The sequence below is a fragment of the Motacilla alba genome, chromosome 3 (genome assembly GCF_015832195.1).
Source record: "Motacilla alba alba isolate MOTALB_02 chromosome 3, Motacilla_alba_V1.0_pri, whole genome shotgun sequence".
Taxonomy (NCBI): Eukaryota; Metazoa; Chordata; class Aves; order Passeriformes; family Motacillidae; genus Motacilla; species Motacilla alba.
Genome location: NC_052018.1, coordinates 90,868,562 through 90,883,041, shown reverse-complemented (window position 1 = coordinate 90,883,041; position 14,480 = coordinate 90,868,562). Strand labels below are relative to the sequence as shown.

Below are 14,480 nucleotides of genomic sequence, written 5' to 3'. Positions count from 1 at the left end.
ATGGAAGATGAAGTTTTCTTACTTCACACTAGCACAAAATTAAAAGCAGAATATAATTTTTGTGTAATGCAATGAAATAATATGAAAGGCTATGAGGGGAAATTTTATTCTGCCTCCAAAATATACATATTAGATCAACATGATCTTACACAATTTGACAAGAGGATTTTCATTATTAATAAGATGAAATGTAAGGCTTCTAATTAAGTGGAAAACAAACCAGTGTAAACTACACTCAGAACACACAAACCTATTAGGTTCTAAATTTAATAATAAATCATTTATCTAAAACCCAGCTGACTTGTTGCACGATGTTACTTGATGAGGTTTTATTTCATTTCTTCAACTTTTCTCCCTTCTATCCTTACTATTCTAATGCCAAAACAACAGTTAGTTTGGTTTTTGAATCCCTATGCTGAAATGCTACTCAATACAATTATCAGGTAACAAAATGCCTTAGCAAAAGTCTCATTCATTTGGGAGGGCTAATTTACAAGTCAAATGAAATGTCTAATATGAATAGAACACTAAATTAGAACTGCACTGTTGGACTGTAAAAACAAAAATACTAATGAAAAAAAATTACAAATTTCATCTGGAAAAATACTAAATAGCCCTTGCCCACAGGAACCCTCAGAAGCAGGTAAGTAGTGACTTCCAAAGGATTTTAAATACTATCTAATGTGGAATTTGCCACATGAAGACAATTACTCAGAGAAAACCTTTGACAGGTAAAGTAGTATCTGCCTAAAAGTGATGTAACTTGGCTCTGCCTGTCTGAAGCAATTACTGTTTCATAACAAACTAATTACCAACTATGAGCATTACACATAATTCTGAGCATTACATTACATTATAAGTCATTCTCAGTTTCTTGTATGAAACATGGGTGACTGCAAGGTACCACACATGCAGCTGAAGCTGCGTAGTGACTCTTTTTTTCTGTGATCTTTGAGTAGGAAATGGCCGTTCATAATTGGTGACCAACTATCAATCAACAGATTCTATTTCACTTATTCTGCCATGTTTTCATAGCTTCACAAATCCTCATTTGAAAGTGAATATTTTTCATATTATCACCTGTTAACAGATCTTACATAATCTAGAGGCAGACACTCCTGGGTTGCTATTTTTTTCTGACAGACAAGAATACCAATGGTCTTGTGACATCTTCTAGAGAATATGGCACAAGTGTTCCGTTCAAAGTTTCTCAAACACCAACTATGTACCATCTGCATATGGAATGCCATGTTATTTTTAGATGTACAGCCTTTGGAAAATGCTAGCCTTACGAGCAGCAAGTACCATTTTATCTTATTTGCAGGAGTTCTAGGATTTGCATGGATGGTGATGGTCCTGAGAGTCAGGATTATGTGGCAAAGAAATGTACTCAGTTTTCATCTGATAAAAGTCACTGGGCTATGCTCCTTTATCTACAGAAATGGGAAGAAACAATAAAAGCATTTTATACTAAGTGTCCTCCTGTTTTGGGTAGGAAAAAATGCTTTAATTGTTCTAACAATTCTTTTTTCATGTATGCTATATATTCAGAATACCTCCAGAAGCTGGTGTGTCATGAAAGCCCAGAAAGCTTTTTCCTAATAGGTATCACAAAAATCATCAGAGGAGAGTACAGAAGATCTAAGTTGGGTCACAGTAAAATTATCATTGTTACTTGTGGCAAGTGTTCTTTCATGTTTAAATCAAATCTCAATTCTTTCATCCTACTTATTCTGTAGAAAGCAGAAGTTAAGCATAAATATGTTAGATGAGATCTTTTCTGAGAAATGCATGTGGGGACAAAGAAGCAAAGAACCACAGATGACCCCAGAAGGAAACTATATGAAGTCAAACAGAGTGATCACCTGAGTGTGTCTTTATTTGCCAGTATACACATCATATTTGTTAGAACATTGTCACACTGGTTAATTTAAAGTTCTCTAAGCAGAGGGTTCATCACATCAACAAAGACTGTGGGGGACAGAAGGGGAATCAGGGAAACTTAAGAAATTTGTAAACAGAGCCAAAATGTGTGTGAGGGCTAGGATTACCTTGCCAAAATTAAAAAAGATTTTTTCTTTAATGCAGACAGCGGTTCCAAAGGGTCACCAAACATTTCTATCTTCTGAACAGTGAAGTCTGTTTTTGTTTACAAGGTAATGAAATCCAAAGGAAAGTGACAACAAGAGGTTTTAGGAGTGATTTTTCCTTTTTTTTCCAAATACTTTCCAGCAATTAAATTCACATGCAGAAAGCTGATTTCACGTACAGAAAATACTTTGAAATATCCAAAGTCCTCAAACTGACAAAAATACATTTCACAGAGATAGAGTAAACAAAATACAAATCCACAGCTGCAAAGTTTCAGATATGCAAAATGACTATTTTAATGTTGTGACAGATCCAAGGTTTGAAAATATACTATAGCATGTTTCAATCAAACTAACGTGGGACTGAAGTTACCTGTGCTGTGCAGGTAAATACAACTAAAACCAGCTGGTGGCATTCTGGCTCTCCCCAGAATAGGAACAGGATGTGTATGCTGAAAGTCCAGGGTTTTTTTACAGAAAGAGAACTGACAACATTAAACTGATCTTGCACACTGGAAACCCTCAAGATTAATATACAGTAGCACAAAAATGATAAAAGTGGTTTTTTGCTAGGTAATAAGAAAGAAACCAAAACAACAAGTATCTGACAACACTCAACTGGAGATACTGTAGATACAATGTGACACTTAATTATAAATCCCTCTGGAGACTCAGAGTCTGACACACCATGTGCAGATCTGCACATTCATCGCCAGAGCTCCTGTTTTCACCTGATGTGGACTGAAATGCCATGAAACGGATGTCTTCATCTGGATGATAATGACAGTTTCAAACAAAGTTCTCAGGCTTTAATAAGCTGCATAAACAGCTGCAAACAGTCATTTGCTCTAATTATGTTACTGTCAAAATGTAAAAAAAAAAAAAAAAAAGGAATTTTTAGGGGAATTTTAATTACTGCTTATTCAATTTTAAAAAGGAACAAAAAAGAAAAGCAGCTCAAGGAATACTGAAAATCTGTGTGAAATCAGTCACAGGCATTAGTTAAGGGCACCAAGGTTCTGCACAGAAATGAAAGTATGAAAACAAAAACAAATTCAAGAAAGGACATAAGCGCTGATACCTCACCTCTAAAACATTTCACAAAAAAGCCTTTTTTTTTGTGCATATAATTAGGAGCATGGTTGATAACACAACTGCAATGTACCCATTTTCTACAATCTTTGACTGATATATAAAAATAATTCTATGACTTCTGAGACAAACAGGACTTGCAAATATAACTTATTCCCATTAAAACTGTGCTTGGTGTCTTCGATATTTAAGGCTATACATGCATTGAAATTTAAGGAATTTCAGGTTGAAACAGTAGTTGAAAACTGTGTTATATTACAGAAGTTGTACAATGAAGGGACACTGGTAGGAAAGGTACATATGATGCAGCATCAGTCTGTTCCTGTGAGACCAGCATACACCAGATAATTATTGTACAACACCAGGACTTCAGACAAAGGAAAGCCAAATCTGTTCTTAAAGCAGCACACTTCAGATATAGGTAGAACATGGTAAACCAAGCTAATCCAACAGCACTTACTGACAGATATTTTTGTTTGTGATAGGATTTTGATTAAAATGCACCAAGAAACACAACCCAAACACTTTGCTACTGATACAACAATGCACATCCAGTCAGAAAAGAGGTATTTGGAATTCTCAGCTGGGAGTCACATTTACAGAAGCCTATTTTATATTTGTTAACAGAGATCCATCATATCATTTTTGTCTTTAAGTAATTGCAAGTCCAAACATTATTTGTCCAAATAATTAGAAACAGGCTTGGTTCTTTGGTTAACACCATGTGACTTACATCAGACACAGGAATCGATTAAGAATAAACAGCCATATGAGGAAGTTTTTTGGATGGGGGGTGGGGGAGAGGAAGGAAAGGGGAAAACTTCAAATTCAAAGAAATGCATTGTGTTAAACTGAACTGCCCTTTGAAACCTCCTGGACTAGGAATAATCAGTTTAAGACATCTCTTCGGTTGCAGTGACATTGCTTACACACCATAACTTCAGTTTCTCTACATATTAAGTTTCATACAAAAGAAGGAAGGCACCGAGTGCATCGGTGACGTACAGGCAGTAGAAAAGTATGCAAGAAAATGCTACATACTGTTATTTCATACCTTTTAGAAATGTGGTGAATGTGTGCTATCTCTATGCAATATAATGCTTCACAAATCCAACTCCTTATATCCCAATGAAAGAATGAATTAAGATGTGAAACACATTTTAATAATCTTGCTGGTAACAGCACAATTCAATATTTCTATTCACTAAGATCAGTTATTAGCTTATAGTCACCAGAAAAACAAGTTCAAAATCACTGAAGATCAAGGGAACTATAATCTAAAACTATACTTTGGGACAGAGCCAGCAGCCTTTACTCATGACAGATGTTCCACTAAGAATGGAGAGGAGGCTCAGTTTTACCACTGTTATTCATGTTATTGGTGCCTTTCTCTGAGACATCCCCAGGGTTAGATGGAAGTGCTTACAGGGAAAGGTCCTACACAGCATGAAAGACATCTGGTTAAACCAGGACCTGAGTAAAAGGCAGAAGGTTCAGGCCCTTAGTCATTGTATTAGCACTTTTGATTGCATTAACAGTGATATAGCTTGCTCATAGAGCATTTAATTTTACATTGTTAAATCATCTTATATAAAAATAGGTAAGAAAGCTCTGTAAGAAAGTATATATACTATATAAGGAGAAATCTCTCCTTAAAAAAAGCAAATAAAGGGAAAATTGAATAAAAGGTTTCACTAATTACACTTTGTCATGAAAATCACATTAAAAACATTTATCATAAACGAAACAGTACTGAGCACTAATGAACCTTGTGGTTTACTGGAAAGGACAGCAAACTAGCTGTATAGTAAAAAAAGATCATTGCTCTATCTCCTTTTTTGTAAATATTCCCTAATACATTCAACTGCTTAGAAATTTTCTTAAAATATCATAATAAGCCATTTGCAAAATTGACAATCAAAACTGGTTCAAAGCCCTGCTCCTTGCTTGTACTATGGCCGAGACATTACATCTCAAAGCTGTGATAATGCTTCTAGTTAATTCTGCAAAGTCATTCAAATTCACGCTCTGGAAACGAACCAAAAGTTAAAAAGCAATCCACTTCAGACCCTCAGCATGCAGTCAGTGTCCACGGGGTTTGCAAAACACAGAAAAAATATTATATTGATACAATGGGCAAGAGTCTTGTTCTCACGTACAAGAGAGAAGAGGATGACATTAATTACATCCCTGAATGTCCATGAGGTATTCCTTCAGTGGTATGGTATTACTGCTTCTGCTCTCCTGAGTAGGGCCTTTATGCCAGCTTGACCAGTAGATGCTTCCAAGGAAATGAATTAATCCTTCTTGCTATAAGGCAGCTTTGCCCTTTGTCTGGGCAGAGCTGTCTCCTGATCTTCATTCCTACAGGAGCAGTACCAGCCACTTTCCTGACTCCTGGCCCATTCCTCAGCATAAGGACCATGTATCTATATCGATCCAGCATAAGCCTGAACAGCAAAACTTGATCCAGCAAGTACCAGGCCCATCCATTACTTCAGTCACACCATATAGGAACTAAGCTTGCCAGCACTAATAATTGTGCCATATTCAGGTAGACATAATATAAGCAGATACTCGTGCATAAGATTTCTGCATAGTCTGCAGAAAGGAAGAAACCCTGCTTGAATTTAAGGAGGGGCAGTGATAAGTTCTTAAGGCTAAACTAATCCATGTCACTCTAGGACAGTTGGCACTTGCCCTACTCACCCAAGGCAAATAAAAAACCACCTACCCTCTGTAAAATACACTGGTTTGGAAGCCACACAATGTCCACAGAGACCAGCACTGCTCTGAATGCATGAACTCCACAACTCACACGTCACTGTTTGTCTGAGCAGGGCCCTCTGAGGGCCACACGGTTCCAAGAGAGGAATATGAGTCACTGTTGCTGCTACTGTAAGAAGCCATCTCTTATTTTAATGCTCTTGCTCTCAGATGACACCTCTTCAATGGGTGTGGGTGATTCACTGACAAGGAAATGCTCCTGTGACTCTTCCCTCAAGAGCTACTATCAGAATAAAGTAGTCTGAAATCCAGCTGTGATGTACTACAAAATCTAGCAGTTGAATTAGAGACCAAAAAACCAGAACATTCTTGATGGCTCCTTCTAACAATAAACATTGCTGAATGTTCCAGTTAAAACCATCAAGATGTTTAGGGACTGCTTTACCATTTTTAGCAATAAGTTTTAAAAATATTTCAAAAGCTGAGGAAAAGAAGAAACAAACCCAAGAGATAATGATTAAATAACAAATTTGTGACAGTATCTGGATGTTTGGTTTTTTGCTTCCATTCATAATTGAAATCATATTTGATTGTGTTGCAGGTGCCAGGCTGTACCACCCCTCTAACCAATCCTATTGCTCTTCACACCCTCAGGGTGAGGTCTGCTCTCCTCTTGAAGCCTGTGGGCTCCTCTCACTAACATTAATGGCAGGCAGGCCTGCACATCAGTGGGAAAATTAAAAGGATGTTTACCTGTTATTGAGAATTCAGCTTCAGAAGGAAGTCAGTCTGCCTAACAAACAAGCGGCAAGCCAGGATTTTAAAGACTGCTATAAACAGGACAGCTTTTTTTTTTTTCCTCCAGAAAAGTGTCATAAGTAGAGAGCTCAATACAACTCTGAGTTCAGTGAAAAGGGCATTCTGTTGTTAGTTTCAAGCTGGAACAGCTCAGGCCAGAAGGCCTGCCCTCAAATCTCATTCCCTGATCTTACTCCAGACTTTTTGTTAGAATTGTGATGTGTAAGAGTGATCTGTACTCAATTCCTACATTAAAATGTCTCCCTCAAAGAAGTTTTCTTCTTCTGGTTCACTGTATTAAAACTGATGGTTTACACTTCAGAAATCTTTGTGAGTTGGAGAGGTGACAGAAATTTTGCACCAGTACCTTAAAGTACAGAGTGTCCCTGATCTCTAAGGTCCAGTGACTACCACAGGCAGTTTTTCAGGGCCATGGGGAGTTTGCAGGAGTGAGCCATTGTGGAGAAAAGAGAATAAATCAAGAACAAAACCACAGATTTTAGACAACAAAAGAATTGCTTCAAAGGTGTGAAATTGGGAAGGTACTGATGCTGACACTGCATCTGCCATCAAGAGTCTTTGAAAAATTTACAGGTAAAAGAATTTCCAACAGTAAATGCCATAAAATCTTGTTTTCAGCTCAAGTATTTTCTAAATTGATAACAATGTTTAGCTCCCACAAAAGCACATATGTTCATTCCAAGGGCTCCCCAAATTCCCAAATCTAATTATTAATGAGTTTAGTGAACTTTCATTTAATTTAGAAATTGTGTCATATTTCTCCCATAGTAGAGCTTACACCTTGCCTTGCTTCTGCCTTTGCAGTCAGACCTCACCGTGCAGCTACAGCGTGGACATCTCGCATCCTGAGCATGAGGCAGCAGCACGGGGACCAAGCTTTGCATCTTCCCAGTGCTCTCCTGGTTCCCTGTGCCCCCTGGCTGAATGGGAGCAGCAGGATGGCTCTGCTGCCTTCCTGCTCCACAGGATGGGAGGCAGCAATGTCCTGCAGGTGCTGCACAACCTCTCCTCCTTCGGTGCACTGATTCCGCTCTTGCCTGTCCTGCCCTTCACAGCCTTGCCCTCAACAGAAAGGAACTGACCAACTCTTTCACATTTACAATACTTTAGGACGACCTATGTGAAATGTTCTAAGCACTAAACCAAACAGATCATATACAGAAAGGATGCAATACTTCCAAGAAGCGAATCTGTACGAACGTCACTGTTCTACAATTATTTAAGGCTACACTGACAGGAAACAGATTCAATTCAAGATCTGCAATTTCTACATGGTTTGCTGGCACATAGAAAAGTAACTAATTTGATACATTTTTTCAAGTACTTACTGTACTTTTGAACAAAGGCAAACAACAAAAAGCTATGAAAAAACCACAGCCAACTCTGGGGAAAATATAAGTGCCTCTAATTTGTTACTGATACTTTGTTCTTCGGCAATTCTGTTCCATGCTTAAGACCTAACTGAATGCACAAAACCACACTGTGTGTGCAAGCCCTTATGTAGGGTTTAAAAACCCACAATAGATGAAGGCAGATTTCAAATACAAAGGTCTAGGTTTGCATTAGCAATGAAAAACAAAATTACAAACAAATCAAATCATAAGAATAGGTTCTAAGAAGAAAAAAACATGACAGCTATTGGTACTACAATTAACTCACAAAAATCCCAAGGTGAATCCAATTATTGGTGTGACTGGTTTTGCACAGAAAATCCATGTTCTACTGTGCCAAAATTAAACATTTGTTTCCATTCTTTAAACATTCAGTTTCTGTCTCTGTACCGTTCAAATCCAAGTAAACCAATCCTTCTCTGAAGCACAGACTGGTCCCGAATACTTTAGGAAAAGTCCTAGAGAAAGATTCCTCTTCCCAAATGAGCCCAACACAGAGTACCATAAATCTCTGTTGTGTCTAAATTAAGATTTCAGTGCCTTGGAAATGTAAATGGTGAAATGCAAAGCTGAAGCAATGCAACCTCCAAACAGAAACCCATGATGACACAGTTTCATTTAGTTTGGTTCTGTAAGAGGTTATTTGCTGCACCTTCCAAACTGACTTCTTCATTTGTTCAGTGATGATGTTAAGTATGTTCTCCACTGGAATTACCTGACCCAGTTCTTGCTGTTCAATATTGTACATTATTTTACATAACAAAACCTGTACAAAGAGACAACCATCAAGAGACAATTTTCAGTTTTAGGAAAGAGCATCTAAATATCCACAAACAGAATAGATAAAACCACCTCCACATCCAATGAAAAACTGCTTCACAACAGCTTCTATGTCATTGCTTCTATTGTATGGAAACCTGAAAAGATTGTGAAAATCTGAGCATTTTCCTTATGCATATTAAATTAATGCTGATTTTGTATTAAATTCTACACTCAACATGACATTTCTCAAACTGGACTAACAAAAGTGACTGAGAGAGACAACCTACATTGTATTACTGCAAGACCATTCCTGTTTAAAGAAAGTTTTTGCATTATTTGTATTCAGTAAATAAATCTTCTGTAAATGAAGCAGCAGTGCAATATCAGGAGGAAAAAAACCCAAAAACCAAATATCTTTAATAATGTTTAAGTCTTTAAATCAACAAAACCTGAAAGCCTGCCTCTGCAAATAAATCACTCTAGCAACATCAAATAAACTACAAAATCCTTTAAAAAGGACTTAATGAAATTGTTAAATAGTGTGATAATTTGAGAATCATGTGAAATATCTTTATTACAGCATACGCGCCATCCCCGGTCTCACTGTACTTGACTGTCTGTATACCCCAAAGCCAGGATTGTTCAAAGGTATTATAAAGGAATTCAAGAGGAACACATCTGCCCTAATGAGAACACTTGAGACTAACAATAATTGTCTCAACAAAATCCAACACTTTACTCTTCTACCCACCAAGTGCTACAACAGTCAGTGAGGTCTCATATTAGTAAGACATTACCATCATTTATAAGAAAAAAGAGATTGCTTGTTTTCTTTACAGGAACAATTAAAATTAAACAAAACTTGTAATTACAAGCAAAAAAATATTTAAATTGGGAAGCTTTTTAAAAATACATTTACTCAGTAATTTATAATTTTAATAATATGAATTAGATTCAGCAGTCAATAAATTAGTGTGAGTCCAGCTAAAGGCTTTTGGACAAATAGGAACCTCAGAAGCACTGATATTTCCCCAGTTTTGGTGAATGCCAGGAGTGTTTATCTGGTGATACTGCAGCTTCTCCACTGCATCATTAGAAAGCTGTGTTTCCCAACCTGAACATAAGCAAAGCAACCTTCTATTTTGTGTGTGAACATTTGTTCAATTGCTGGCAAATCACTAGAAAAATAACTTACTGATGTTCTCTTCTTCAAGAAGAAAGGTAAAAACCCCTGGTCTGCTCTCTACTTCCAACAAACAGCATATGGTAATGCCTAAAACAGCTCACAAGAGACCTGAATGGATACCTGTTTCAAGCAAAGCCATAGTATTTTGCATTCCACCTAACTTCCAACTGCTGACATTTTAAAGAAACCTGTATCAATTTGTTTAATGAAAATATATTTTAATAAAGTCGTGCTCTATGAGCTTCCTACATTGGAATACATGAGTAGAGGAAGTGCTTTCAACAGAAAGTTACATAGTTTTACAGTACAACCTGTCTAAGGAGTTTTGGAAGGGACCAAACGAATGGTCTGGTCTCTTTGGATTAGGCAGAAGTACAGGCAAGAGGGAAACCCCCAATTTTTGCCATATATAGAGCTTGTTCCTGTCACAGATTGAAGAAACATTAGTTTGATGTCAAAGTTCACCTGATGCCTAAATGCCAGTATTTTTCAAACCAACTGCATATCAAAAAATGAAAACTTACTTTACCAAGCTCTTGGAAAGAAATTCAGTGCAAAACAACAGTATATTTCTATTTGCCATATTATTAAGTGTTCCTTTACCAGTGGTTTTTCGTTTTTTTTCTTTTGCTTTACAGACCATTAACTTTTTCTGAAAGTGCAAACGATTGACCTTTAATCTGAATGCAGGCAGGTCAGAAGCTACAGTATTAAAGCAATACAAAAGATACACAAGGAGGAGCTTACATTAATTTGGAGAACCTCGCACAAAATGTTTCTGAATCGAAAACCACAAAACAAACCCAAACAAATACAGCATCGAGTGGATGGGGAAGGGACCGCTATTGTATCTGTGTACAGGAAGGATCCTCTGACACCAAGGAAATTCATGACACCGAGTGAAGATTCTGTATTAAATCCCACCATTTTGCAGGTTGTGCATCCTTTACGATGGAATGTTGACCGCAATTTCCATTTTTTACTCCCACAGCGAATCTGCTGATTGCGACCAGGGATGATCATCATCCCGGGAGAACAAGCTCCGTTAGAACCACAGCTGCACATTCTACCATCCATTAGGATTCCAGTAAAGTATGCCATCGACAGACTTGCTGTCCTTTAGATTCCTTCATTTCAGTCCAGTGATTGAGTTCGTCTTCTCCTGAGCTGTTGAGACCTAAGGAAATCCAGCCTATCATCTCTTTCCGCTTCATGCTGCGCTTATTGTACACGGACAGTATGAGCGTCACGTCTGAGAGCTGGAACAGCGCCACCTGGAAAACGAAGGTCTCCTTGTACACGGGGTTCGGCTGCCCTCGGCGGATGGAAGTTTTGCATTTGGACATCTCCTGCCCCATCGAGTTCAGCAGTGTTAACTTAACATATGTGTCTACGAAAGAAGTCACATGGTGGAACATCAGATACCCTCGGAGCCAAAGATTTGGAGAATGAGGTATTTACAGAGAACAAGGATATGGTGTATACCAGGATGACTGAACACAGCTTAGTTTAGACACATGGAGAGATGACAAGTAAACGAAATATTACAAACACACTAACAAATGAACTAGCTCCAGCACCATGTACATGGGTTGAGTTAAAGGTATACCTCATAATCCTCTTCCCATTGACCCCCCCTGTTTAGTCTAAAAAAACCTTAAATTGCACTAACACTTAGCAAGCACCAACTAGCCACAACACTGTAAGCATACCACTGAAATGTCAAAGAATATGGATAAATGAAGTGGAATAAAGGCAATTAATGAAGAGGGGAAAAAATGATGTAAAAATGCAGCAATGATATCAAAACAGCCAGGATAATATGCTTAAGGATAATCTCTGCATGGATGTGGTTCTCATTTTGGGCTTTTCAGCTTTATTTATTTTGAAAACCAAAATGTAGCAAAGTGCGTGCAAAGATGGTAGTTTACACAATATAAAAAACCCTATTATTTCCTAGATTCATGAAGGAATACATTTACTGCATGTTTAAAGAAAAGCAAGTTTTTGCATATTTCAAGATGACTGTTCAAAAAGTAGCTTGAATGGAGCTTTTAAGCATACATTTAAGAAGCTGATGCAAGTAATTTAGTAAGCACACATTATGTGTTAGCATTTGGGTATAGACCCTTGTTTTTAAATATCTATTTTCATTGGACCAAAAGCACCAAACTATGCTCCTGCAGAAGGATGCCCATTTCATGAAGTTAACTAATTATAGGAAATATAAAATTGTATAAAACAATCTCATATTTAATTTTTATTCCCATCTTTTCATATTAATGGATAATATCAATTAAAGGTTGGAATTTATGTTAAAAAAAAACCATTTTGAGTGTTTTCACTTTGCAGGTACACTGAAACCCCAACATCCATAATCAGAGATAAATGCAACTTTTGCATTAGAGAGTGCCACAAAAAATAAACATATACTTTTATAAACTGGCATGGTAGGCAGCTGTGGATATTTTACTGCTGGCAGGTTTCTTTTGCATGAAAAAGACAACATCCAATTAGTTTCTACAGGAACTCACCTCGGATTATATAAACCTGTCCACCTATCAAGTGTTTTAGACAACAGAACAGTCCGTCTGACAACAGGGGGTGGAAAGCAGTAAAAGAAATAATGACCAGCTGTCAATAGTTGGGTGAGAGAGGATGAAAGGTTAAAGTTTAAGAGGAAACACTATTCACTGGAGTGGAAGAACATGAAACCATAGCAGCATAGATCAGAAAAAGGACCGAACAAAAGGATTGTTAGGTAAAATTTAATGAAATGGAAATTTTGTGCAGTTTTTGTGTAATCTTTAACAAAAATTACATTGCTTACATAATAGGTTATCTTAGGACTAATAAACACTGGATTCTAAGCCACACTTACCATAGCAAGAATCCTGCAAATGATTAAGTTATAGTAGATTGGGTAAAAAACACTATATCCTTGTCAAATCTAATGCTTTTTCATGCAAATTCCAGCATATTTAGAAAAACTGCACATTAAAGTAATTAAACTTCATATATTAAAAGCAATAAAATGAAAAATAATTGAACTGAAAACCAAGCTGGTTTTGCCGTTAGCTTTTCTAGTTACTGACATTTGATTGTAATACTTCAGTTCTTGAGTAGTGAGGAACTCAGGCACAAGAATGACTCTGATGTAATCTCTAAAAAGAGCTGAGGGACACTTATATCTGAAATTCAGCAATGGGTCTCTATTTAGGATGTAAAGACCTTGCTTATTAAAATCCACATATTTATGGATTTAATGTGTGTGTGTGTGCGTGCATACACACACATGCATTTAATATGCAAAACTCATACCCTGTTTCAACTAAACCTCAAGGAAAACTGAGAAGCATCTTTTTCTCAGGCAAAATATTAACTGTCACACAGAGAAACAAAGAAGACACTTCCACTGTTACTGCTTGCAGGATTTGGTCCATTTGCCTGCACTCAATTGCTAAATGAGTTACTATGTAATATAAATATGCAGTAGAGGAGCATGTACTAGCAAGAAGTAGAAATTTAATATTCAGTTCATTTTTGCTGCAGAAGCACTTCACAAAAATTCGTAAGTTCCCAAGCCCTAAACTACAGAAATGTGGGAAAGAGTAATTGCTTCCATTTCTCAATACAATTCCTCAATACATGAATGAAAACTGAACTGATCATATACTTTGCAGCACTTTTCAGGATTCTGGACCACTGATAGTCCAAACAACAAATACGAACAGGACATTTCTTCATCATCATCATCATCCCTACAGGCCTTTGTTTTCATTTTGTGGAAATGATGGCACAGATTGAGGATGGCAGATGTCCACAACGTATTCAACAGGGAGTTAGGATATGGTAGTGGCACAGACCTGTGTCCAGGAGTTTAAAAGGTGCCACCACTGCTGGGGGCAGGGGAGGGGGATGGCACGAAACAGCCCAAAGGGGAAATCTGGATTCCACAATATTCTGTGCATGGTTTCACCAGACCCAGAAAGTTCACTAGTTCCCAGCTTTCTAGAAACAACAGAACTCTGAACCCACATTTGCCCTAACGGAACTGGACTAGTGTTATTACGAATATCAAATCTTCCCCCCTATCCTTCACAGGGACAAAAGGTAGCATGGAGGTTCTTCCATCCAAAAAGGTTAGACACAACATGGTTTGACAGGGCTACGTGCCATGTTCTATGCTCCTTTTTGCAATCTGAAACAAATTTTTGACCCCAGTGACACTCACAACTGCTAGCTACACAGCATGGGCCCACTGAGCACATTTTGGGAATTAACATACTGGGGAATGAGCATCTCTGTTTTCAAAACAAGTACTGAACCCCTCCTACCTTGTATATTCTAAAATTAAATTAAAACTGGCCCTCTCTGAGATTCCAGAAAGATAAGCATCTGGTTTTGCTTTAA

The 14,480-nt window shown here is 37.4% G+C and overlaps 1 protein-coding gene across 8 annotated transcripts in view; it reads right to left on the bottom strand.

Moving 5' to 3' along the window:
* Positions 1–1,855: 1,855 nt before the first annotated feature.
* The window catches only part of SYT14 (synaptotagmin 14), an 89,178-nt gene continuing 76,553 nt past the window's right edge, over positions 1,856–14,480 (bottom strand). For 5 of the 8 annotated variants that reach the window (XM_038132142.1, XM_038132144.1, XM_038132137.1 and 2 more), the window contains 2 exons: positions 12,602–12,658; positions 1,856–11,457 (listed from right to left, as the gene is read on the bottom strand). In XM_038132142.1, the coding sequence (XP_037988070.1) occupies positions 11,144–11,457; positions 12,602–12,658 (371 nt within the window). In that variant the 3' untranslated portion in view covers positions 1,856–11,143. The remainder of the gene's footprint in view (positions 11,458–12,601; positions 12,659–14,480) is intronic. The other 3 variants (XM_038132143.1, XM_038132139.1, XM_038132141.1) reach the window with 1 other exon arrangement.